We start from the raw sequence: 23,370 nt of genomic DNA on the forward strand, positions 1-23,370 counted from the left end.
TTATAGAATTTGACATTAACTTTTGCTGAAAAATTACTCGTCACTTATATTACCAACAGCATGCATTTAGTGATAGAAAATAAAATGATCTGATATAGATAATTCCGGTCTACCGTGTCTAGAAAATTTGAATCATGGTGCTTGAAGGTTTAGACAACTCATTATCAGCCCCTGTGAACAATACAATTGCCGCATAATCAGCCCCAGGGAATACAGACGAGCTTGCGTCTGTAAATTTATGGCGTAACCGCGTGGAGTCCGGAGCAGGTTAGGATTGGAATTTGAATGCCCTTCTATAATGTGAAGAGAGTTAGCTCTTAAATACCGACGAACAAATATAAAAAGCGGCTTCAATTGACTTAAGCAAATAATTTGCCTCAGGATATATAGAGGTTTTCGGGAGTATTGCTTGGGACAGACAGTACCAGATGTCTTAAACAGATGCCATGAAAACTGCCGTGCCAAAGCAGGTCACCGATGGAACTTGGATCCCTTCCTAGTTTTCCCCAAACATAACTAAGCTCTGGATACAATAAAAAAAGAAAAGAACAATATTACAGATAGAAGGAAAGTGGGTGAGCTTACATTATTGGAGAAATCACAGCAGTACATTTTGTTGGCATGGCAGGTGTCAAATAATTGGAGAAGGCTGCAAAGCCCTGTTTCGGTATCGCAGCATGATGGCTGCGAAACCTTACCTTGGCTAGCATCCTGACTACCACAAGTGACATCACGGGCAAATAGGGCCTGAGGAGCTGCGGCCACAGAAAGGGCAAATAGAGTGGTGAATATCATGAACTGCATTGTTTTGCGGACATTCCCAGCTTTCCGAAATCTAATCGAGGGTATGGAATATTAATATTTGATGATATTCAATGTCTTGCTCAAATTAGTTGATGGTAGGAAATTCTATTCTTTAAATACTGCAAAGCAATATTCATACCTCCAAATTCTTAGCAGGGCCAATTCCTGGACAGTTAAAACTATTCTGAGCATTCCTTCATACATAATAATCATTCCTGTGAAATGCTTTCAACCTATTAGAGATTCCAGATTTTATTTAAATAATGTGGAATTTTTTTATTGTTACTCAAGTTTAATTGCTAAGTAAGAAAATAACATTCTTTATCCATAGATATGTGTATTCATTACAGGCGTGTGTGTATATTTATACGCTGAGCTCATTCTAGGGGATATGCAGGTAACCCTGCCACTAGACTGCGGCAACATCCTCTGGATATTTGAGGATATCCAGTGGATATGTAACAGGACAAACATGCCTAGCCTCGCGACTTTTTTGAGAGTGCATTATTTATGCAGATTCCTTTGTATTTTTCAAGTAATCACAGTGTGATTATTAACTATTGAAGTTTTTAATCTGGTAGACATAATTATATTGTTTTCATATAACACAGACTATCTCAAATCAATCTGAAATCTATCAGGTTGCAGGAACTGCATGTCAAATTTTAACAACGCACCCTCCATTCGTAGGATTATACTGTAGTGTTTCTTAAGGCTGGAATCAGGTGTTCGTGAAGAGCACAATACTTTCAGGTCGACCTTTAGTTGTGCATGGGCCATCTTGCTAAGACTAGAAGCGCAGCATTCACTACCATTGGACAAGGGAAGGCCCTAAATAGAAAATAAAGTTAGGCCTAAACTTTCTTGTGAATAAAGTACTTCATAGGCATTTACATGCCAACCACGAAATAGATATAAGCTGATTAGTGGTATTAACCACAGGTTCCCGCATTATTCCTGCGCTTAACCTATTCTAGCGTTAACTTAAACTACTTTAATTTTGCTGGAACTTTCTGGATGCTGGAATCATGGGTCAACATGTCCTACTAAAGGGGTGTGTCTACATGTTCTTATTGGTTTTATGGTCCATCAATAAATTACAGTGATAGATTTCGTGCTTCACACGGTACAAGATGTCCTCCTTATTTTCCAATCTTCGTAAGTACACACAGTGTCAATGAAAAGGAGGGCCTTTCAGATCTTCAGTATTTGCCAGATCGAGGAGAGCGTTGTCATAGCCGGACTCAAAACTCCGAAGCTGTGACGTGGGTTGGCACGGTATTCTTCCGAAACAAATCATTATCCGAGGCCTAGGCTAAAAAGATGCGCCGCTGAAAATGCAGGAAATTGCCGTCGACAAGACAACTGTCATTCAGCCAACCCCATAAATAAGCACCGTATATATTAATCGCCCATTCTGGACATCCGTCATTGAGTGGCATCAAGCCAGGTGGGTAGTTATGAGGATGGACGAGTATCGCCGAGAAGAACTTTCGGCGATTGCTCTCCTCTTTATCCTCCTTCTTCTGGTTAGACGGGATTGTTGTAGGAAATAAGACGTACCGCTAAATCCTTTCGAACATAATCCAAGGGTAGATGATTGGCCTTATTTTCTTATAGTATATTTTTTAGACTATATTATATTATAGTATAGATATTACATTTAATCTCTAAGGTTTTACAGACTAGGGTTCAACCATATATAGCAGCAACAATATAGAAGCTAACTAGAAAGATTAATGAGATCTACTACTACTACTACTATTACTACTACCACTACTAGAAACGAAACTTTCATAGCTTATAGCTGGGTAGGGTCGTAATACCGGAATAAATAAAATAAATCTGTGTTTAAGGACAGGGACTTTAATAGCAATAATCATAATAATGGATTTTATAAGAGAGTCCAATGTTTTAGTTTTAATTTTTGCTTTTAGGCTCTCGTTCTGGGCAGTTAGGGTTAGGGTTACTTTTAAAATTATATTAGAATTGATCAATTAGACACCGCGCCAAGATATATTGTAAACTAATTTTATATGACTCGAATAGTATCTCTGATTCTGCTTAAAAGTTATATAGTCACATGCGATACAACCACTGCTAGCATCTTACTGTTCAACTATCGCCATATGGGCTAGAAGATTTAAAGCATTGAATGTAAAGGTAGAAAGGATAATTAAAGGAGACTGAACAGAGGGAAGCTGTCAGGACACGAGAGGGATTATTATGCTGAGGCCTCACCGGCTTTACTGCCGTATATTAACTAACAATTCTCGTCATTTTACGGCCGGTGCATAATTATCTAGTTTTACGACTAACTATTTGCCATTGGAACATGAGCTGTGCCCTGCAAGTGGCCCCCTCCGATTGGGTCAATTCACATGTAACAAAGTTACACTGACGAGCACTAACAAATCAATTGATATTTCTGGGGTTCGGGCATCCATTTCAGGCTTAGCGTTGTCTAACAACACCTTACAGCAACCTCCCTTTGGCACTGGCACTTCGCATCAAGAGGGCGATAAGCAAATTCCTGAGAACTCTAGTGTTCTGGCCCTGCTTACACAGCTAAGCTTATCCAAGCCACGACTGTTACAGTATTTCGAGTATCCCTAGCTAGGGGCCCGTCATAGTTAGGTTGGCACGTGATATTCGTAACCAGTATTTAGCTCTGTAGCTCTCACCCTGATAATGAGCGAGCTACCTATGTAGTTAGTCAATTATGTGTTAACTGCAGTTCTCTTGCATTTTGGTATCTAGGGTGTACCTAGCTAGCTTTGTATACTGCTAGTGAGATATTTCAATTATAATTATAGAAGACTTCTACCCGTCGACTGTCAGTTCCCTCTAATGGGTCATTAAGCAAGTCTATACAGATTCTTATTTTACACCACAATCTCAGTCGTGGCCAGCTTCTCAACCGAGGTTTCATAGGGCTTAAGCTTCTCTTCTATATTACCCCCTTTGCCATAGAACATCTGGACAATCTCAACGGATCATCCTTGTTGTTGGGGGTTAGGGTTTGTCCTCTAGTCATATTTAGTACTGTAAGGCCCCACTCCGGGTACAACACTGTTACTAGATAGCTGCCTTATATTGCCTGCAACAACTAGGCGCTAAATACAAAAATATTAGGTGTAAAATACAGTCAGCATCTTTGTCGGCTGTACAATCTTGACAGTTAATTGTTAAGTTAGCGATTGGTTGCCGCCGTAATCACCCTGTGAACAACCTCGACAAGTAGAATGGGCGCCTGATACACTAGGCAGCGAAGCGCCATTGGATGGATCATGGATGAGTCACGGGTCATCCGTATCGGCACTAGCATCGCGCGGGGTGGGGCGGCTAGCCTGGCGAGGGTCATCCGCGCGCTCTTCCTGCTGCTGATTGGACATTGCCTTCTTCACTGGTCATCCTCCCGAGTCACGTTGCACATATTATCACATCGTCATGTATACATAACATTACATAGTACGTGCATAGTGCTTGTATAGGCGATTACATAGGCTAGGGCTATTCGTAAATCAATTGATGCGATTCTCATATGTAGCCATTAGCAATTAGCAATTGGAAGGCTTGTTGGCAATGTGTAGGTGAGGCGGCAACAAACAATCGTGGTGCCTGCGATCATAAATCATAGATCATAATAATAGAAGCAGGCGAGGCTGTGACATCTGCAGGTCAGCCGAATTGGGCCCCCTCATTGGTGGCGGCGGGGGGTCACACGCGGCGCGCAATGGGAGCCTGGCCATGAGTCTGCCTACTGACTGCCCTGCGTTGAGTCACACCATCAGCCTGGCTCCTCGTCATCTGCCATGCCCAACCAGCCAGCCCTTCCACCAGCAAATAAAACAGCCAGCGCCTGCTGCTTATTCAATCGCCACCATCAACCATCAACCATCAACCATCATCACCCATCGGCCCTCAACCATCACCATCAAACATAAACCGTCAATTGTCAATCGCAGTCTTCAATCGCCCGCCACCAAGCGCGTTTGCTACTGCTATCTTATCTCCGGCCCGCTAACACCACCAGCCGCTGCCTAAGATCCTCTTGATACGTAGTACCCCACCGCTTGGGATTGCGCCTCACCGCATCCCCCGCAAATCGCAGCCTGGCATCGCCATTTATATATTAAGTCCTTCCGTCCCTTCAGGCAGCATCGTGGAAACATCATCAAACTCCGTCGACATCCGCTCTTCACGCAATTCCGTGCTGCAGCCGACCGTCGGCATTGACTCTTGATTTCAGCCTTATCGCCGGGAGGCGCATAATCCCGCCTCGCCACCAAAGAAGACAAAGCGTCTCTCTGCTCTGACAAATCACATCCGCCTGCTCGCTCTTCCATTGTCTTCCACTTCGCCTTTCGCATCAGGCGTCGTCATATATCGCCTTCTACACACTCCACCACTCTACACTCTCCTCCTACACACTACACACATTCAATTTACCTCCAAGTCACCTCTTGTGATCGATCCGCCCTGCAGGGAAAAGAATATGACAACGCTGCCGTCGCTGCCTGATCACCAATTCCGTTTGAAGATGAATCGCTTACCGTCAGTATCCAGCCTCATGTCTCCGCCAGAGACCAAGCCGCTCGATAACTTCCCTTCCGTCTACTCTCATTACAGTGCGTCTCAGGAAGTCAAACTGCCGCCCATATCAGACGACAGAAAACGCACTCAGTCGGAGCTGGTTGATTTGCCATCGCCACCTGTCACCCCATATGCAGGCAATAAGAAGAGAAAAACGAACCACGAACAGCCCGACACAGACAACAATGCCGGCCTTTCTCGAGATCCCGTGCTCTATCCTCGAAGCGAATCCTTTACCGATGCTGCCAATGATGAGCCTCTCTTCGGACCTGTTCCGTCTGTCACCGTACTCCTCGACCAGCACATTGCCACTCATATGGCTCGCTTTGAAAATAAGGTTAATAAGCCTACTCGTGAGGAGTATCATCTTGCCCTATCGTGTGTCCCAATAGTATCAACGCAATACAACCGGAACCCGTTCGCTTGGGCGAGAAAGGAGCGGGAGACGCTGGAACGGCAGATGGCGATGATGGATCACGGTCGCGTAGAATTCCACTCAGCAAATTTGAAGCGACTTGCACCTGCACCTTCTAAGAGGACTGTCACCGGCCAGGCTCGTGTCGCACGAACACCTCGGCCAAAACGAACTCCCAAGTCCACACCGACACAGCGAGTTTTGGATGATTTTAACTCTGGCTTGTCTTCATCATTGAAGCCTTCGAAACCTTTGGGGACTAATAGAGATGATATCGACTATAAATCGTTGAAGGATTACTCCCCACCTATGCATACTCTTGGCGGAAACACCAAGGGCCTCAAAGCAGACTGGAAAGGACAGATGCTTGATCTTAGTAACGATCCAGATCGTCATTGCCTTGATCCCGCGGAAATAAATCTTGCTGCTACTTTGCGATTGTCATGCGCAACATATCTTTGCAGCAAGAGGCGTATCTTCGAGGCTCGTGTTAAGGCTTTGAATATCGGAAAGGAATTCAGAAAGACTGATGCCCAGCAAGCTTGCAAAATTGACGTTAACAAAGCAAGCAAGCTGTGGACGGCGTACGACCGGGTCGGTTGGTTTAAACCCGATCATTTCACCCAATTTTTGAAGTAACTTTCGATGGCGTCAAGAATAAGGCGTGTCCTCTGTATCTTCAAAGCTTTCACCGGAGTTGGCACAGCTGGTCTGTCCACATCCATACGCTGCATCAGTTAGACATGTCGTCATTCCGAGGAGTTTTGATTTCTTTTTGCTGATTACCCAACATGCTTGGTTTTTGTGGACCTTTTTGGACATCTTTAATGAATTATGTCGCTAATTGACGTGATGCCTTTTCATGTATGTACGACCCTTTGTTTTGGCTTTTTTGGTTCCCTTATTCTGTCATTCTCTTTGGTTTTGTCTTTGAACCACATCTCTTTCAAGTTCAAATCTTTTTGCATGATGTATCCCATTTTGATCTCCCGTCGACAATGGAGATAATTGTTTCCAGTGGTTCAATTGGTTCTTCAATGGTGGTGTTCCATGCCGTTCATACCCAGATACCCTGCTCCAATCATATATCGGTATTTCTCCTCTTGTCTCAAGACTGTAGTATATTCCTTTCCAGTAGCACTAATAAAATTAGCTTCCAATCCATCGCTGTTGGGGTTGCCAATGGCCCAATGGAGTTCCGCGCAGAGCGTAGTCGTAGCGTACGCCGTAGGAGAGTTCTTCTTGCTAAGAATAGCAGAGATGGCTGTGCCGCTTGGGGTGTGTGGCGGAGACTCCGGGTCTTACCTAATCCTATAATTGCCACGCCCGCCAATCACATGCGCTGGGCCCTTGAGCGCTGGACCGTTTGCCGTGTGTCATTTATGCGTTTTGAATGTTTCACATCAGTATCGCGGACGACGACGCTGCACGCATCTCCCAGAGCTGCTCAGAGTATCCACACGCTCGTGAAGTACTTTGCCAGCCCAACTTTCTACGGCTCGATCCAACATACATGACTTTTCTGTCGTAACAAATACTCTGCTCAACACCTAGCATGTCGCAAACAGCGGCGACCCGGGTCGATTCCATCGGCGACCCGGATCATCATGGAAATGACGACGGCGAGAAGAAACCAAAGAGCAGGAGACCAGCAAGTGCGTGAATCCTCTTCCGATCTCGAATTCGAGACGGCAGAGCACATATGAGAGCTGAAAGATCAACCAACGCTAATAACCTTGTCTAGATACTGCTTTTCGTCAACAGCGTCTCAAAGCATGGCAGTAAGTTCACAACACTTGCCAAGGAAGCCTCAAAACAAGTCACTAACTAGACATCAGGCCAATCCTCACACCCAAATCAGTGCTACCCCTATTCCTCGTTATTGGCGCGATATTTGCACCACTAGGGGGTGTCTTAATCTGGGCCAACAGCCAGGTCAGTCTTTGCCAACCGCTTCACGATGACGTTAGCTTAGAAATGTAGGTTCAAGAAATTGTTATCGACTACACACACTGCGCTACGGAGGCTCCTACTGGTGTCCCTACGTCTATTCCAGATGGAAGTGTGACTTCGACATTCAAGTCTACTTCATCCGGTCAGGTAACGTGGAACCGCACCGCCACAGATAATACGACTATGACAACGAACTGCTCGCTATATTTCAATATCCCAAACTCTATTGGCCCTCCGGTCTTTCTTTACTATCGACTTACCAACTTCTACCAAAATCACCGAAAGTACGTCCAGTCCCTCGACACCGATCAATTGAAGGGTGTGGCTGTCGATAATGGCACTATCAAAGGAAGTACTTGCGATCCCTTGACCATTGATGGCGAAACGGGCAAGGCTTATTATCCTTGTGGCCTCATCGCTAATTCTTTGTTCAATGACTCGATTTCTAGTCCTGTACAAGTTGGTAAGGCTGGTGGTGAGGAGATAGTTTATAACATGACAGATAAAGGCATTGCTTGGTCTAGTGACAAAGAGTTGATCAAGACTTCCAAATACCAGCCTTGGGAAGTGATGCCCCCACCCAACTGGAGGAGAAAATATCCAAACTATACCGAAGATAATTTCCCAAATCTTCAAGAAGACGAGGCGTTCATGGTTTGGATGAGAACTGCTGGCCTCCCAACATTTAGCAAGTTGTCTCTAAGGAATGATGACCAGGCGATGCCTGATGGTCAATATAGGTTGACTATCGAGGATAGTAAGTATTTGAGAAATATCTAATCGGTATGCCCTAACGTGGTTGTACAGGCTTCAACGTTACTGAGTACGGTGGCACCAAATCTATTATAATCTCCACACGAACAGTTATGGGCGGGAAAAATTCCTTCATGGGTATCGCCTATGTTGTTGTTGGTGGCGTTTGTGTACTGTTAGGTGTGATGTTCGCGATTGCACACTTGGTGAAACCAAGGTATGACGGTTATCTCCCGAGCTTATTTTCCTATACGAGCTCACACTTATTTAGAAAACTTGGCGATCACACCTATCTCACGTGGAATAATGAGCCTGCTCCCGCTGGTGTGGCAACTGGACGCGAATAGACGTGGGGTTAATACATAGGGCCAGCGTTGACCTATGGCTTTCGTGTTTCATACCTGATTTTATCGTTCAAGAGTTTTTCCGCGGTTGGGATTTGTTCCAGGTATTTAGTCTTGCTTCGATCTTGTATACATGGCGTTTTTCCGATATTCTCTTATGCCGATAAGTACCTTTGAAATATCCATTTTGATTGACGACTTTATCCTGTTCTGGCACTCCTTCATCCATTTTAGGAATGGTAATGTTTCCTTATTCGCGCAGTCATTGCCTTCATTCCGGGTATGTTTTCATCACATTCCGATTACATCACAATGTCTATCTAGCAATGAATCCTATTGTTCTCTCTTACATTCCATGGAACTTCCTGAGATTTCCTTGTTATGACTGACACGCGCGCTTTTTCCCTATCAACTTATAGTACTTGCGTCCGCCCTTGTTTGCTAGATACACATCGATGTCTCTACGTTTGTTTCAGTATGCATCGGGGTCTTTGCTATTCTTTTCTTCTTTCACTATCTTCAGCTTTATTAATTCATGATCAAGACAGACAAGGACCTAGTCAATTCCTTCATAGTGAAATTTGCGGCACTAATGCTCCAAGTGCGGCTCTGAAAGATGCGCATCAGCGGTTCTCCAGTAGCCTCCAACGTGTGATGACCGAGAGCCCTGAATCGCTGCCCACAATTGAGATTGAAACATGGTTTCATGTCGTAAGTACAAGCGACCAGGTTAACTTAGTCACGAATGAAATGATAGCATCACAGGTATGGGGAATTCAATCATTACTGTAGGGGTTAGACTAATGTTCAATGATAGTATGTTTATCTTCAACGAGCATATGCCAATGCAAGCATAAGCTACAATTTCATGGGTGTCGATCGTAGTATCAATGATACTTGGGCCCGCAATGGTGACGATAGGGAAATGAAAAGGGCCTTGCGACGCGGTACATACAACAGCCTCAACATTTATTTCCAGACCGATTTACAGGTCTCGGAGTCAACGAGCAATGTAAACTCTCGTCATACAAAGCATCGCATTGATGGAATAATATCGTCGCGAGATTCTCAGTCTTCACCAAATCTTTTAGGGTTTTGTAGTCTTCCCGACCCGAAGATCAATTCGAGCAGCTCCTTCGATGACTACATCACTGATGGGTGCAACATACTAGCTGCGACAATGCCTGGTGGTTCCATATCACATTATAATAGTGGGGGCACTGCAATCCATGAAGTCGGCCATTGGCATGGGCTTTTGCATACTTTCCAAGGTGAAAGTTGTGCATCTACCAATGAGGGTGATTACATTGCGGACACGCCGCAGCAGTCAGTTGCTACCGAAGGCTGCCCTGCTATCAAAGACTCTTGCCCGAACTTGCCTGGGCTAGATGCGATACATAACTTCATGGATTACTCGTCTGATGATTGTTATCAGAGTTTCACCAATGACCAGGCAGCTCGCATGAGAAACATGTGGTCTTCGATGAGGGAGGGCAAATGATCTGTTATCGATGTACTTGCGCTATCCTGGACAGAAAATATTCAGTGTATACCGGATTTTTCTTGTTTATTATTGCAGAATTCAATTCTTGATCTGATGCGTGTTAAAAACACATGTGTTCAGGACTGGAGAAATATAGAATCATTCCATTATATAGTGAAATGACACGATTAGTTTTGATAATACAATAAAACGAGTCTGGACGCCTAGCCTAGTGCCTAGAGAGGGGAATACAAGCACTAAGTTGAGCCAACGATATCACCAATTTAATAAACCTTTTTGATAAAAGCGGATATTGTTCAACATAATTGGCATCACGACGCACTGGCTGAAAGATATCAAAGAATTTTTTCAGCGCTTTCGTTTTTTACCGCGCTCATCATCCAATCCACTCTCCCTATCCTTCTTCTTTGCCTGTTTCTCCAACTCATCCCAGTCCTCACCACTTTCCTCATCCATACTGAGGTCTTCACTGGCTTCGGCACTAGCATTATCATCAAAATCGCTGTCGTCCTCCGAACTTTCCTCAGACGCATCTAGCTCAGATTCCGACAACTCATAGGCAGATTCCTCCTCTTCGTCCGAGCCACCCTCCGAGTCAGATTCCGCGGCCAAGAATGACCATCCTCCGTCGGCAAAGAACGCATAAGGATCACTAACAACGGTTTTCATGATTGTACTCCAGTTTAGGTTCAATGGACCTTCGGTAAAGGGAATATCCACAGAATCAAGCCAATCCTTTACTCCTTCCAGCGACTCGACGGGGATAGTATTGATATGAACCGGTGGTCGATTGAAATCTTTATACACAAAAACAAGATCGAAGTTTTTGAGGCCGAACTAGATTTCAAGATGATTAGCCATTTTTGAACTGCATTGGGGATGTCGAAAATACTCACCTGTACGCGCTCTAGATGAGCAACTTCAATCTCATTCAAGGTGACGGTTAAGAATGGTGGTTCGGTCAGCTGCACAATAGCATCCGTTGTAGGTTGGATTAAGACGTTGGATCTGTTGGGAACACCATTGAAACCAATTTCTCGGAATGGGATATCAACATCTACGCCCTCATCCTTTCCGGCATCAGATATCTTCTCAGCGAAAGATTTAAACTCTCTGTCCAGAGCGGCTCTACGTCTTCTCTCTTCTTGCTCTGCTTCGAACTCCTCTTCATCCCCATAGCGGTGTTTGCGCCGACGATTACCAGTTTCATCGAATTGCATTTCGGTGGCCTCACGGTAGAATTGAACATCCTTTGTCTTCCGTTTACCAACCATGATTGGGGTTTTGAGATGCACATGAATGATGACTATAAGTTCATGAGCACATGGTTGGAAGAAAAGATGTTTCACATTGCTGAACAAAACATCAACATGTTCGTTTCGAAGAGGCGATTGATATCGAAGACCGTTTTGATGTATTTCGACCTCTCCTGGAACTCGCTTGCCATCTAGCGGCGGACGAAGGTAAACATCAGGAAGTTTGATGGGTCGTCTGTCTGATTTGGGAGTCAGTAAATAAACTAATATTGGGATTCAAAGATCTCATACTGCGAATCTCTACAAGCTTGTCTTGTTCCACAACGTCTTCCATCTCCTTACGCTCCTGTTCTCTGCGCAAAGCAGTTTTTCGAAGCTCTGTTATATCCTGGGCAATCTGTGCAAACCGGCTGTTGTCCTTGGATCTCAGAGTCAAGTTTCTGACAAAGTTTGCTGACGGATCCTCAAAAGGCTGGTCGTCCTTCCTTCCAACTCCTTGCCCCGGAGAGAGGAAATTGATACGTAGATAAGCATATTCTCCCTCATCACTTTTGCTAGCATTTTTGATCGTGTTGATGTGGAATGGCACTGGGCGACCCATTATTGGCACAATCACTGTTGACGCTTTGTGATCAACGTGCACTGTCAGGTCTTTTACGCGAGAAGGCAACTGGTTATCACGTTTGTAGGACTCGAATCGTTTGAATTTCTTTTGAGCCACACCATTTCCGTCTCCGGTGGTGCCCGCGAAACGCTCAAGACCTTCTTTCATCTTTTTGGCGGCGAGTTCCTTTTGATGTTCTCGGCGGCGAGCTTCAGCACCCTCACTTACCTGAGTTGGCCGCTCTGCACGCAGCTTTGTCTTGGTGATGTTCTTGCTTGCAGTAGCATTTGATTTAGCATCGCTTTTCTCCTTGGGAGCCTTCTCGGGTTCTTCTTCATCGCCGAAATAGAAAGAAACAGAATCCATATCAAGACCCGCATCTTTGGTAAATACGTGGGCACCCGTTTCACCAACTCGTACGGTATCTGTGATGACCATGGAGTACGATGAGTTCTTTTTATCTCTTGAATCTGAATTCTGGATATCAGTTAATCCAATAGAGACGTAAAGAGTCATTCCACTTTTAAGAGTTCGAGTATTCTTTCCATTGAGAACCATGTTTGCATCTCGTATTTCAATCCCGATACCAGCGCCAACGTTCTTCAAGAAATGCTTCTCCAAGTCAGGACGTTTCGTGCGAACGATACCAATCGCCTTGTTGTATACATCCTTGGCTACTACGCCATCTCGAATGTCCTTGATGACCGCCTCGTAGACATTCACGAGAAAACCATAATTTGCCTCTTGAGCTTTGGTTGGATCCACGAGATAAGTTCGGGCAATTATTGCGCTGTAAGTCTTGTATCTTATACCGAATCCAGCGACAATGATACCTGGATGAAGCTCACTCGAGTCAGCGACTGCGGTCAAGCGCAAGTCATAATTTCCGCCGCTCTGAACTACAGGGCCATAAGCCCAGTCGATTTGTTGAGAGTCAAAGCCGGGTGGAAGTTTCGCCAGCTTATTGAAGAATTTTGAATCATCGATTTTGGCATCGATTTTACTGGCCAGAGATTTGTGGGTGATTTTTTTACCCTCATCGAGTAATTGCGACATTTCATCCACGAAATATTCGGACATGAGACCACTGCATGCCCTAGCTGCGTTACGCATTGAGACCTAATATACGGCGTTAGTAATTTTTTTGAACCACTATGAGCAAGGGTCGTTACAAGTTCCTCTGGCCCTTTAACAGATAACGCTGCCACGGAAAGGGCGGGGGATATATCGACTTCCTCAATGTCTTTCAGTCCATCCCCATAAGCTCGTCTCCAATCTTCAGCAAAAGGTCCTTGAGCTGTATCCTTGGACAATGTCCCAACTTTTCCCTATATTATCGACACTGGTGTTAGTACAATAGATGTTTAGGCGAGGGGAATGGAACTCTCACGCCCGCAGTTTTGATCACATCTATGCACTTTGCAAAGGCCTTCGCCTTGTCTGCAGGATCTTTGGATGTGACTAAAATCTCAACCGGAATTTTGCCACCTTTGAGTGGTTCCAAATGTTTTGCTACACAATCCTCATAGTCAACATATTTACAATCGAAAACCTCGAAGAAAACTTCCTCACCTTTCTTTGCCGTTGTCACAATGTACATCGACTCTGTAGTGAAAACAAAAAGAGTTGCAGGGAATTCATAGCCGAGAAGCCAAAACTAAGAAGAAGAATTGTCAGAGTGTTGAGGAAAATACATCGATAGATGAAGAGTTTTGATACTCACATGAATTGCGTTGGCTTTTTGAAAGGCATTTGATTCGTCTGTCTTTCCCATCAGAATCACAATGGAACCAACTCCTCCAAAGACACCGGCCCCTGATCGCTTGTCCGCCTTCCATGCATTGTAGAAGGTGGACAAGTGATCGAAGAACACCGTCTTGTCTATGGCAATATCTTCCGCCATGGTTGGTATGTGGCGACCACCACGTTAGATGGATAAGGTGAAAGTGATAAGTCACAAGAGGAACAAGATCGCATGAGACAATGGTGAAGTTTTGAATATTCTCTGTATGTTTTGGTATTTGGGGTTCGAGAAGGGCGCCTTAATAATGACAGAAGACCAAATGAATAATGGCAGGCGGGAAGGCAAGAAGAGGACGCGAAGCGCGTTCAATCAAGCTCGATTGGGTTAGGCGTCCGTGCTCCACCGGCACAGGGCAGGTCATGTACCGACTGTAGAGAAGGCAGGTGCGCCCCGTGGTACTTAGTTATTTGACCAGGCTGGTTTTCATTTTCTTTTGTACAGTTCTTTTCTTGAAGATGGCCGTTACTTTTAGAGCGATACGATAGGTAAGTGATATACCCGCGGCACCTGTGGTTCGACGCTGATTTTGAATAATTAGATGTCTACGCATGTATAGAAAAGCAAAATGCTCAGCTAGACTACAGGCTTTCCTGCTGTTTATACCCCCTGCATTTGTCATTTACAATGATATCACCTACCAAGTCGACTTTCGACCAAGAGCCGTTACTGGATAATGATAAATCTCGTCAAAACCATCGCAATAATGCTGCCACGGCGGCATCCGCTGCAGGGACACGGGCTTTCAGTGCGCAACTGGTGGCTTTCTACTTTCGTGCTCCCGTGAAATCTTTCTTTCGCACTCGAGTTGAGTACGCTGGTCTTTCACCCCCTTTTTTGTATAGGATTGGCGTTGATTGATAGTGTTTAGTTACTTGGTACTTGGAGTCTCGTTCTGTGAATTATATTTCGTTGCTCATAAAATTGACTCTACAGGCCTATGCACGCGCGATAAACCCTCGAGTCGGTCAAGAAAAATGGTCGTTGCATACAACCACGCCGGGTCTTCTCGCCCATGCTGTTCGTCTCCATGGCTGGAAGTTTTTACCTAACCAGGTTCTCCCCCTCTACTCGCCAATACTACGTTAGTCTCTTGCTCGCTACAATGTCATGCAACTGATAACTAACTCCAAATAGCGTTGGTGCCATACTTTATACATCTTACCTACAAATTTTGAGCGCACTTCATGCTCCTACAGAGCATAATAAAAAGCGGACATTCCCTCCCCGCCGCCAGCTTCTACCTTTATAGCAGGACTCTCTGCGGGTGCCATTCAATCCGTGATTGCTGCGCCGCTTGATGCCTTGCAAGTTCGATTACACACTAGTGGCATGCTGGAGGGTCACTATCGAAGCATGTGGGATTATGGATGGACGAAACTGCGGGAGATTGGCGTGCGTGGAGTATTTGCTGGGTGGACACTTTCATTCCTGCGAGATTCTTTTGGCTATGGATTATTTTTTGCTTCGTTTGAATATGTCAAGTCGCAGGCATACCTGTCATATGTGACCTGGTATTACGGTTACCTACACTCCAGAGGCGTGCCACCAACTACGACATCCCAGGATTTCCATGGTAAACCAACAATAAAACCACATTACACAATGGAGCTGTGCTTTTTGATGGGAGCAGGTGTTACGGCGTCATTTGTGCAGCAATTCATCCAACATCCCCTCGGCATCATCCAAGACTTGCATTGCGGCCGGCTAGAATATCTCGACCGACAGCTGGCGTTACGGCATTCTCGTTCGCAAGTGATGGAGCATTACTATCATGCCTACCAAGCAACTTTCCGAGAATGCCAGAAAAAGGCTAATAGAGCTGGGGGTTGGCTGCGGTGGCTCTACAGAGGCTTCGTACGGCAAAGCATCCGTCAGGTGCCTAGTACCAGTGCTGGTCTCGTGATATTCGAGCTGATGAGGAGGAAATATGCTAGTGCGCCTGATGCAGTTCTTATCGAAAAGGACGGCTTCAATATTCTCATGACATGAACATAATGAATTTCCGGTTCTCTCGCTGACTCGTAGACTGCGGTTCATGACATCCCACGGGTGTAGCAGTGGTCCTCGACGCGGAACCGATGAGTAAATATTTCCTGATTCCGGCGTAGCATGTGTGAATATCGTGTGTCGTCGGTATTTGTAGAGCTGTCGGCTAAGGTCAATGACTAGCCCGCTGTTGGTTGGTATATCTTGCGGGGCGCGGGGAATATTGATCAAGCCTCTTCAGTGGTACGCTCTCTACAAGGACATACCATCTTCAACAATGACGTCGTACTGAATTAGATGCCCTCTTTTAGTGCTGGGCGTCAACTTTCGGTGGCTGGTTGCACATGGCCTTGCAATTTAACGGCAGTTGTGCGCACGTTATATGTGGTATAGCTTCTAGGGGAGCACCAGTCGCTGTTTGTTAGGGCCAGTAGACGTCCAGCAGTCTTCTCTTTCCAGTATAATAATTACTTTGTGCAGCCTGATTGCGCTGTAATAAATGCAATTTCAACACAACGCCTAGGCTAGGTTGGGCAAGATGGATCGCAGCTGTCCACGGTATGGTTGTGTTGAACAGGCATGCCGTATGTGGCGTGCACAAGGGCGATCTTAACTGCGACGGATCAGGCCCGGCAGCCCCTTTGGCGTGCACTGGCTCCACCGTCGTGTCTGCATCTTTCTGCCCCGGTCTGTCCATTTGCATCCTCGTGCAGCGTATTTCGCCTGTATTACTATCGGTAACGCGCCCGTGTATGGTTAATTATTACTAACTAACGATCAACTGTTCTCGCAGTGCCAGCCTGTCCTGTCCTCTCCCAAACGCTTCTCCGCATCGCTCTAAAAGGAAGCTTAAGGACACCGTGATCACCTGCTCCTTGCATCTGCCTGTGTCACAAGTGCCTGATCCGCCCGAAAGCCATACCCAGTCGGTAGAGGCAGCAGGCAGGCAAGTCAGTGGAACTCTAGTACCGCTCCGCTTGTCCCGTTGTCCCTACTCTAGATCTAGCCCTCCACTCACCGTTCTGCTCGGTATTCTTGCTTCCCCTCGTTTTCGAGAAGGGCTGGCATGGTCAGCCCGCTGTAACCGCCACCATTCCTCTCACAAAGCCATCCCGCTCCGCCACGCCTCCCATCCCCTTGCTACCCATCCGATCACAATCTCAAGATTCTGGGGATCGAAGTGCCTCGGTGTTGGAGCAGGAAACCAGGAGGAAGGGCCACAGCCGGCGGTCTTCCTTGTCCTCGCACTCCGCCGCTTCAGACTTCTCGATCTGGAGCGATACCGGCGACCTCGCCGAGCAACTCGCCAACGAAGAAGATCCTCTTCAGATCGAACTGCGGAAGTCTGTCGATGGTACCCAATATCGCCAGCGGTCCCGAGCAAAGAGGGTACATTACTCTGAAGAGACTTCTCTCGCACAAGGTGGCATAGATAAGGAGGCTATCGAAATCCCGGCACTCGGTTCGCGACAGATCTCCAAGACAGAACAGTTCTTGGCTATCATCATGTCACCAGGCGCCAGATCAAGAGCTCGTTCCCACGGGCTGGTGGGAAAACCACTTTTGTATGTCCCGAATCATCATCTAGAGGGCTAGGTCTTAGATAACTTACTATCTTTAGGTACTTTACTAGCGTTTTCGTTTCTCTCGGTGTGTTCCTCTTCGGTTATGATCAGGGTGTGATGTCTGGCATTATTACGTGAGTCAAGACGCTGGCAAAGAGAAGTGCCACCCATTGACTGTTTGTAGTGGTTGGCATTTTAGAGATTACTTTAATCAACCGTCCCGAGCGGAAATCGGCACTGTCGTTGCCATCCTCGAGATAGGAGCTTTAATCGCATCGTTGTTGGTGGGGAGAATTGGCGACCTTATTGGGCGCCGAAAAACTATCCTCTATGGATCTATGATATTCTTTGTCGGGGGCGCTTTGCAGACATTTGCAAACGGTTTGCCCATGATGATGCTTGGGCGCATTATAGCTGGTCTTGGCGTTGGAGCTTTATCTACTATTGTTCCTGTCTTCCAGTCTGAGATCAGTATGTTTTCATTCAGCAGGATTTCGTTTGCGTTTGCAAAGAAAGCTAACATGTGTTAGGTCCCCCCCATAATCGGGGGAAGCTCGCCTGTATTGAGTTCACTGGTAATATTTGTGGCTACGCTGCGAGTGTTTGGGTCGATTACTTTTGCAGTTTCATCGATAACGACTATTCCTGGCGTTTGCCCCTCCTTTGCCAATGTGCCATGGGCGCCCTTCTTGGTTTTGGTAGCATTCTCATTCCGGAATCTCCCAGGTAAAAATTTCGCCTATCAACAAGTTAGGTTGAGAATAGCATATCTGACATTTCTGGATATAGGTGGCTGTTAGACAATGACCATGATGAAGAAGGCCTGATTGTCATTGCCAATTTATACGGTGGAGGAGACATCCACAATGAAGAAGCACGACAGGAATACAGGGATATAAAATTCGGCGTTCTCACTCAGCGACAAGAGGGAGAAAGATCGTATGCCGACATGTTTCGTCGTTACTACAAACGTGTTTTGATTGCAATGTCTGCTCAAGCCCTGGCTCAATTGAATGGCATCAATGTTATATCATACTACGCTCCGCTTGTCTTTGAGTCCGCGGGCTGGGCTGGCCGGGATGCTATCCTGATGACTGGTGTGAATGCAATCACCTATCTGGCATCCACTGTGCCCCCGTGGTATCTAGTTGATGGATGGGGCCGACGCCCCATCTTACTATGGGGAGCTGTTGCTATGATAATTTCGTTGAGTTTGATGTCATATTTTATTCTTATAGACGTGGAGGCAACTCCGACACTCACTGTCATTTGTGTTATGGTTTACAATGCTGCCTTTGGCGCATCCTGGGGTCCTATTCCTTGGCTTTACCCTCCTGAAATTCTGCCATTGAGCATCCGAGCCAAGGGAGCCAGCTTGAGTACCGCCGCAAACTGGGCTTTCAACTTTCTAGTTGGGGAGGTCACTCCGGTCCTCCAAGCATTGATTAAATGGCGCCTGTATCTGATTCATGCCTTTTTCTGTGCCTGCAGTTTTGTCGTAGGTAAGTGGAAACTCTTGTGCCAGATGCCATCTGGTTTTCTTGCCCTCTCTTTTGTCCTACGAGGCTAATTGCACCCAGTATACTTTTTGTATCCCGAAACGAGGGGTGTACGCCTTGAAGATATGAACGATCTTTTTGGAGACGCCACCACTGCCATGCCAACACCAGTAACACAAGCCGAACGCGACTCCTTGATGGGATTTAACTCACCCGTGCCTTCACTTGACCTTCCTCGTCACAACGGTCAATTCAGTGCCGAGAGCGCAATCCCCGGTCTTAACATCGACCCACCAGCAATCGGAGCAGACAGTCGTAGCAAGAATAATTCTCAGAATGCGCCAAATGACACTGAAAACCGCAATGAGGGTCTTGGTGGTTGGATATCAAATATGTTAAATCGAACCAAAGGCTCGTCCAAGGGCAGCCAATACCGACCCGTCGATCAGAATGAAGAGGCATAGAGAGAACTAACCCCATCGAGTCACTTCCTGAGCGGTCTGGTGTAGATTCGGAAGGATACACTTTTTTTAATTTTTCACCTGATTTCCTATGCTTGACTCCTCTTTCTTCTTTCTCTACACTAACCCCCTTTTTTTGTAATTTCCTTTTTTGTGCACGTATACTATTAGGGATCTTCTTTGCTTTACTCTCCAGGGTGTTGTCTTCTGGGCCATGTTAGATTTCCAAAGGCAGAGGGCCGTTAGTTCTTTTCTCTATGCATTTGCCAGGAACAGGTCAAGACGATCCTGATGTTTTCAGGCGGAAGGGCCTTTGCCACTGTATATTTCTTTCAGCCACTCTCACAAAGCTGAAAAACCATCATGTATATATGTAGGTCTCCAGCAAGATATCGAATAGACTATTCCTGAATTTCGGCGAGAATACTGTGCGTTAATAACTACTGTTGATTTGTGGTTCCTGTTTGGCGCCGAAAGAAGCTCGGCCGGCTAAAAATAGCGCCCGCTTTCCGGCCGTGCCAAGACTGTACGAGAAGATGCGGAAGGGACAGCCTGGTCTCGCTCGTTTATACCTGCCAACCTGCTTAATTGCTTGCTCTGCCAACCAGCAATCCGGTCTATGGCCGTTCTTCTCTTCTTCTTCTTCTTCTCCTTCTCGCCAAAATTATTCTGATCTCTTTTCTCGACCGGCTTCCTTTCCTTCCAGCGTTCAATTTCTCAATCTACCGGCAAAATTCCCAGCAACAACAACAGGCTTCCCTAATCCGACAAACCGCCACCCCTGATAGTCATGCTTTGTGATTAAAACTTTACATAGCTGCAATATCAGACATGACTTCTGCAGATACGGCTTTTGCCTCTGGGCGCCAGCAAGGCCCGGACGTTCGCCGCAGAAACGTGGGAGAAGCTCTAAAAGGAGACTTTGATGCCTCTGTTGCCACCACGCCGAGGTCAAAGAAGGCCCCAAAGGTATTCCGCTTGTTTACCCCCATCACCAAGCTGTCTGGATGCTAACGCGCACTTGAATAGCATCAATCCACTTTCGACGATTGGGAAAATGTTCTTGCTCCACTTATATTAACGGTCTTTTCTCTTTTCATTCGTTTGTACCGTATCGGTTTATCCAACATTGTGACTTGGGATGAGGCACAGTACGTGAACGGCCAGTGCTCTGTTCCTTACGTGTATAAGCTCTAATTGTGTACTGTTCTCTAGTTTCGGCAAGTTTGGCTCTCATTACCTGAAGCGTGAATTCTATTTCGATGTCCACCCACCACTCGGCAAAATGCTTGTCGGCTTGTCCGGCTACCTCGCCGGATACAATGGTTCTTTCGAATTCAAGTCTGGTGAAACTTACCCGGAAGAGGTCAACTACACCTTCATGCGCGTTTTCAATGCTCTTTTCGGTGTCGTTTGCGTGCCCCTGGCATATTACACTGCTCGTGAGCTGAACTTCCGCAAGCCTACCGTTTGGCTAGTTGCATTGATGGTTCTATTCGAGAATTCATATGCTACCATATCGAGGTTTATTCTCCTTGACTCTATGCTCTTGTGCTTTACTTTCACAACTACGCTCTGCTGGGCTCGGTTCCATCGTTTACGTGCACAAAGTTTTTCAGTTGAGTGGTACGTTTGGCTATTCCTTACAGGTATAAGCATCGGATGTGTCTGCAGCGTGAAGCTTGTCGGGCTATTTTGCACGGCTCTAGTGGGACTCTATACCGCAGAAGACCTTTGGAATAAGTTTGGTGATTTGAAAATGCCCAAGGTAAGCTTTTCCATGGCTACTATCAATACCCATCTTTTTCTAACTTGGCCCAGGTGACACTGGCGCATCACCTCTTTGCGAGAGTGGTTTGCCTTATTGTAGTACCAATCTTAGTCTACATGTTTTCTTTCTACTTGCACTTCTTGATTCTGGAGAACAGTGGACCTGGCGATGCCCAGATGAGCTCCCTTTTCCAAGCGAATCTCAGAGGCACCGAGGTGGGTAGGGATAGCCCTCTCGAGCTTGCGCTAGGCTCCCGAGTTACTCTGAAGAATATGGGATACGGTGGTGGTCTTTTACATTCTCACGTTCAAACCTATCCTGAAGGCTCAAACCAGCAACAGATAACTTGCTACCATCACAAGGATGCCAACAACGACTGGTTTATCTATCCAAATCGGTATGAGCCTGAGTACAACCCCGATGGAGACTTGAAATTTGTCGGCGATGGAGATGTTATTCGTCTTATTCATGCGCAGACTGGACGAAATTTGCATTCTCATGCTATTTCGGCACCAGTCACGAAGGCCGATTACGAGGTGTCCTGTTATGGCAATACAACTATCGGAGATGACAAGGATCACTGGGCCGTGGAGGTTGTTAGTGATGCTGCCTCGAGGGATAGAAGCAGAGTCCGCACTCTTACGACGGCTTTCCGATTACGGCATCCCTCCCTCGGATGCTATCTAAGAGCCGGAAATGTGAATCTTCCTCAATGGGGATTTAAACAGATAGAAACGACTTGCGTTAAAGAAAACAAGCCTCGAGATGTCTATACTCATTGGAACGTAGAATCTCACGTGAATGAGAAACGTGAGTGAACACCTCTATGGTTTATTCACCCCAAATAGTCGCTGACATATTTGACCAGTGCCACCTGGCGATCCCGGGTCTTACAAGTCCCCCTTCATAAAAGACTTCATCCATTTGAATGTTGCTATGATGACTTCAAATAATGCGCTTGTTCCTGACCCCGATAAGCAAGACGATTTGGCTTCAAAATTCTGGCAATGGCCACTTTTGCACGTCGGACTACGAATGTGCTCTTGGGATGACAATGTAGTCAAATACTTCCTCCTAGGAAACCCGCTGGTGTACTGGGGCAGCACTGCTAGCCTTGCTGGCTTTGGCTTGATTGTTCTTTGGTACTTGATTCGATGGCAACGAGGCTATGTGGATTTGAGCCCGAAGGAAATTGATCATATCCATTATTCTGGTGTCTACCCGGTAATTGGATGGGTCCTCCATTATTTCCCCTTTGTCATCATGGCTCGTGTGACCTATGTCCATCACTACTATCCCGCTCTTTATTTCGCCATTCTGAGCGCTGGCTTCTGCGTAGATTGGCTTACCCGGAGGCTGAGCAAGGAGCTGCAGTGGGGCATATACACGGTTCTATATGCGGCTGTTGTTGCTCTGTTCACCGTGTTCCGAGCAATTGTTTTCGGCATGGAGGGCTCAAATCAGCAGTGGGCATACTTGAATTGGTTTAGCACTTGGCGCATTGCTAACTAGTGGGGATGGGGGAGGATGATTAGGAGTTTCGCCAGAAACGAACTGATCTCGATGACTGGTGTCTTTTAAAATTGCAACGACAAACAACCTGTCGGCTACTACTGGGGTAGATTTTATGACTGTTGGAGATTCTAATGTTGTATTCCTACTGCTATTTCAATTCATCTATTCTACCGCTGGTTTACTTCGCTGTATCATAATTCATATTAAACACTTAAATAATTGTTCGGTTCGCGCGTCATGACAGATGGATGAAGATAGTACATCGTACGGGCATCTTTTAATATGTGGCGTGTCGGCTCTTACCTTTTTTCTTTTCAGGGCTGAAAATACCCATGGTGTTGATTAAGCAATAACGAAGCAGTATATGTACAAGATAATTCACCATCTTCAACCAAAAACCATCAGCAGCGCAATTTTAGAGTATCGCGAACAACACTATATTTATCTATAGTATAAGCAACGAGTGAACATTGTCTTAGAATTATATAAAATAGCCACCTGGGAATATGAGGGTATCGATGCGAAGAGCGGCACTCACAC

At 45.9% G+C, this 23,370-nt stretch overlaps 8 protein-coding genes across 8 annotated transcripts; 6 read left to right on the forward strand and 2 right to left on the reverse strand.

Annotated features, from left to right (window-relative positions):
* Nucleotides 1-1,890: 1,890 nt before the first annotated feature.
* Nucleotides 1,891-2,511, reverse strand: BGW36DRAFT_387664 (uncharacterized protein). Its single transcript, XM_046217145.1, has 2 exons — nt 2,148-2,511; nt 1,891-2,082 (listed from the first exon to the last, which is right to left on the reverse strand). The coding sequence occupies exons 1-2, from the start codon at nt 2,244-2,246 to the stop codon at nt 1,999-2,001; spliced, it is 183 nt and encodes a 60-aa protein (XP_046067185.1). The 5' UTR covers nt 2,247-2,511; the 3' UTR covers nt 1,891-1,998.
* A 2,791-nt stretch (nt 2,512-5,302) lies between these two features.
* Nucleotides 5,303-6,454, forward strand: BGW36DRAFT_304889 (putative SWIRM domain protein Fun19; the record flags this gene model as incomplete). Its single annotated transcript, XM_046212020.1, has 1 exon — nt 5,303-6,454. One exon carries the CDS (start codon nt 5,303-5,305, stop codon nt 6,452-6,454), a length of 1,152 nt encoding a protein of 383 aa, XP_046067186.1.
* Nucleotides 6,455-7,370: 916 nt separating this feature from the next.
* On the forward strand, nt 7,371-8,868 carry BGW36DRAFT_305099 (LEM3/CDC50 family protein; the record flags this gene model as incomplete). Its single annotated transcript, XM_046212038.1, has 6 exons — nt 7,371-7,470; nt 7,560-7,596; nt 7,654-7,750; nt 7,799-8,525; nt 8,576-8,738; nt 8,793-8,868. 6 exons carry the CDS (start codon nt 7,371-7,373, stop codon nt 8,866-8,868), a joined length of 1,200 nt encoding a protein of 399 aa, XP_046067187.1.
* A 474-nt stretch (nt 8,869-9,342) lies between these two features.
* BGW36DRAFT_305009 (uncharacterized protein) lies at nt 9,343-10,366 on the forward strand (the record flags this gene model as incomplete). The annotated part of the gene is made up of 2 exons (XM_046212029.1): nt 9,343-9,630; nt 9,683-10,366. The coding sequence occupies 2 exons, from the start codon at nt 9,343-9,345 to the stop codon at nt 10,364-10,366; spliced, it is 972 nt and encodes a 323-aa protein (XP_046067188.1).
* Nucleotides 10,367-10,717: 351 nt separating this feature from the next.
* Nucleotides 10,718-14,132, reverse strand: BGW36DRAFT_305414 (transcription elongation complex subunit; the record flags this gene model as incomplete). Its single annotated transcript, XM_046212065.1, has 7 exons — nt 10,718-11,206; nt 11,266-11,864; nt 11,917-13,348; nt 13,402-13,557; nt 13,620-13,741; nt 13,802-13,886; nt 13,953-14,132. The coding sequence occupies 7 exons, from the start codon at nt 14,130-14,132 to the stop codon at nt 10,718-10,720; spliced, it is 3,063 nt and encodes a 1,020-aa protein (XP_046067189.1).
* Nucleotides 14,133-14,488: 356 nt separating this feature from the next.
* BGW36DRAFT_419678 (putative mitochondrial carrier protein) lies at nt 14,489-16,022 on the forward strand (the record flags this gene model as incomplete). The annotated part of the gene is made up of 4 exons (XM_046219469.1): nt 14,489-14,506; nt 14,676-14,837; nt 14,967-15,114; nt 15,268-16,022. The coding sequence occupies 4 exons, from the start codon at nt 14,489-14,491 to the stop codon at nt 16,020-16,022; spliced, it is 1,083 nt and encodes a 360-aa protein (XP_046067190.1).
* Nucleotides 16,023-17,085: 1,063 nt separating this feature from the next.
* On the forward strand, nt 17,086-19,547 carry BGW36DRAFT_363445 (putative MFS monosaccharide transporter; the record flags this gene model as incomplete). Its single annotated transcript, XM_046214464.1, has 7 exons — nt 17,086-17,088; nt 17,127-17,584; nt 17,641-17,718; nt 17,784-18,055; nt 18,115-18,310; nt 18,374-19,086; nt 19,165-19,547. 7 exons carry the CDS (start codon nt 17,086-17,088, stop codon nt 19,545-19,547), a joined length of 2,103 nt encoding a protein of 700 aa, XP_046067191.1.
* An 828-nt stretch (nt 19,548-20,375) lies between these two features.
* On the forward strand, nt 20,376-22,827 carry BGW36DRAFT_305429 (protein O-mannosyl transferase; the record flags this gene model as incomplete). The annotated part of the gene is made up of 5 exons (XM_046212068.1): nt 20,376-20,513; nt 20,574-20,695; nt 20,760-21,312; nt 21,366-22,125; nt 22,184-22,827. The coding sequence occupies 5 exons, from the start codon at nt 20,376-20,378 to the stop codon at nt 22,825-22,827; spliced, it is 2,217 nt and encodes a 738-aa protein (XP_046067192.1).
* Nucleotides 22,828-23,370: the final 543 nt, after the last annotated feature.

This window comes from Talaromyces proteolyticus, assembly GCF_021365285.1.
Source record: "Talaromyces proteolyticus strain PMI_201 chromosome Unknown BGW36scaffold_12, whole genome shotgun sequence".
NCBI classification, from domain to species: domain Eukaryota; kingdom Fungi; phylum Ascomycota; class Eurotiomycetes; order Eurotiales; family Trichocomaceae; genus Talaromyces; species Talaromyces proteolyticus.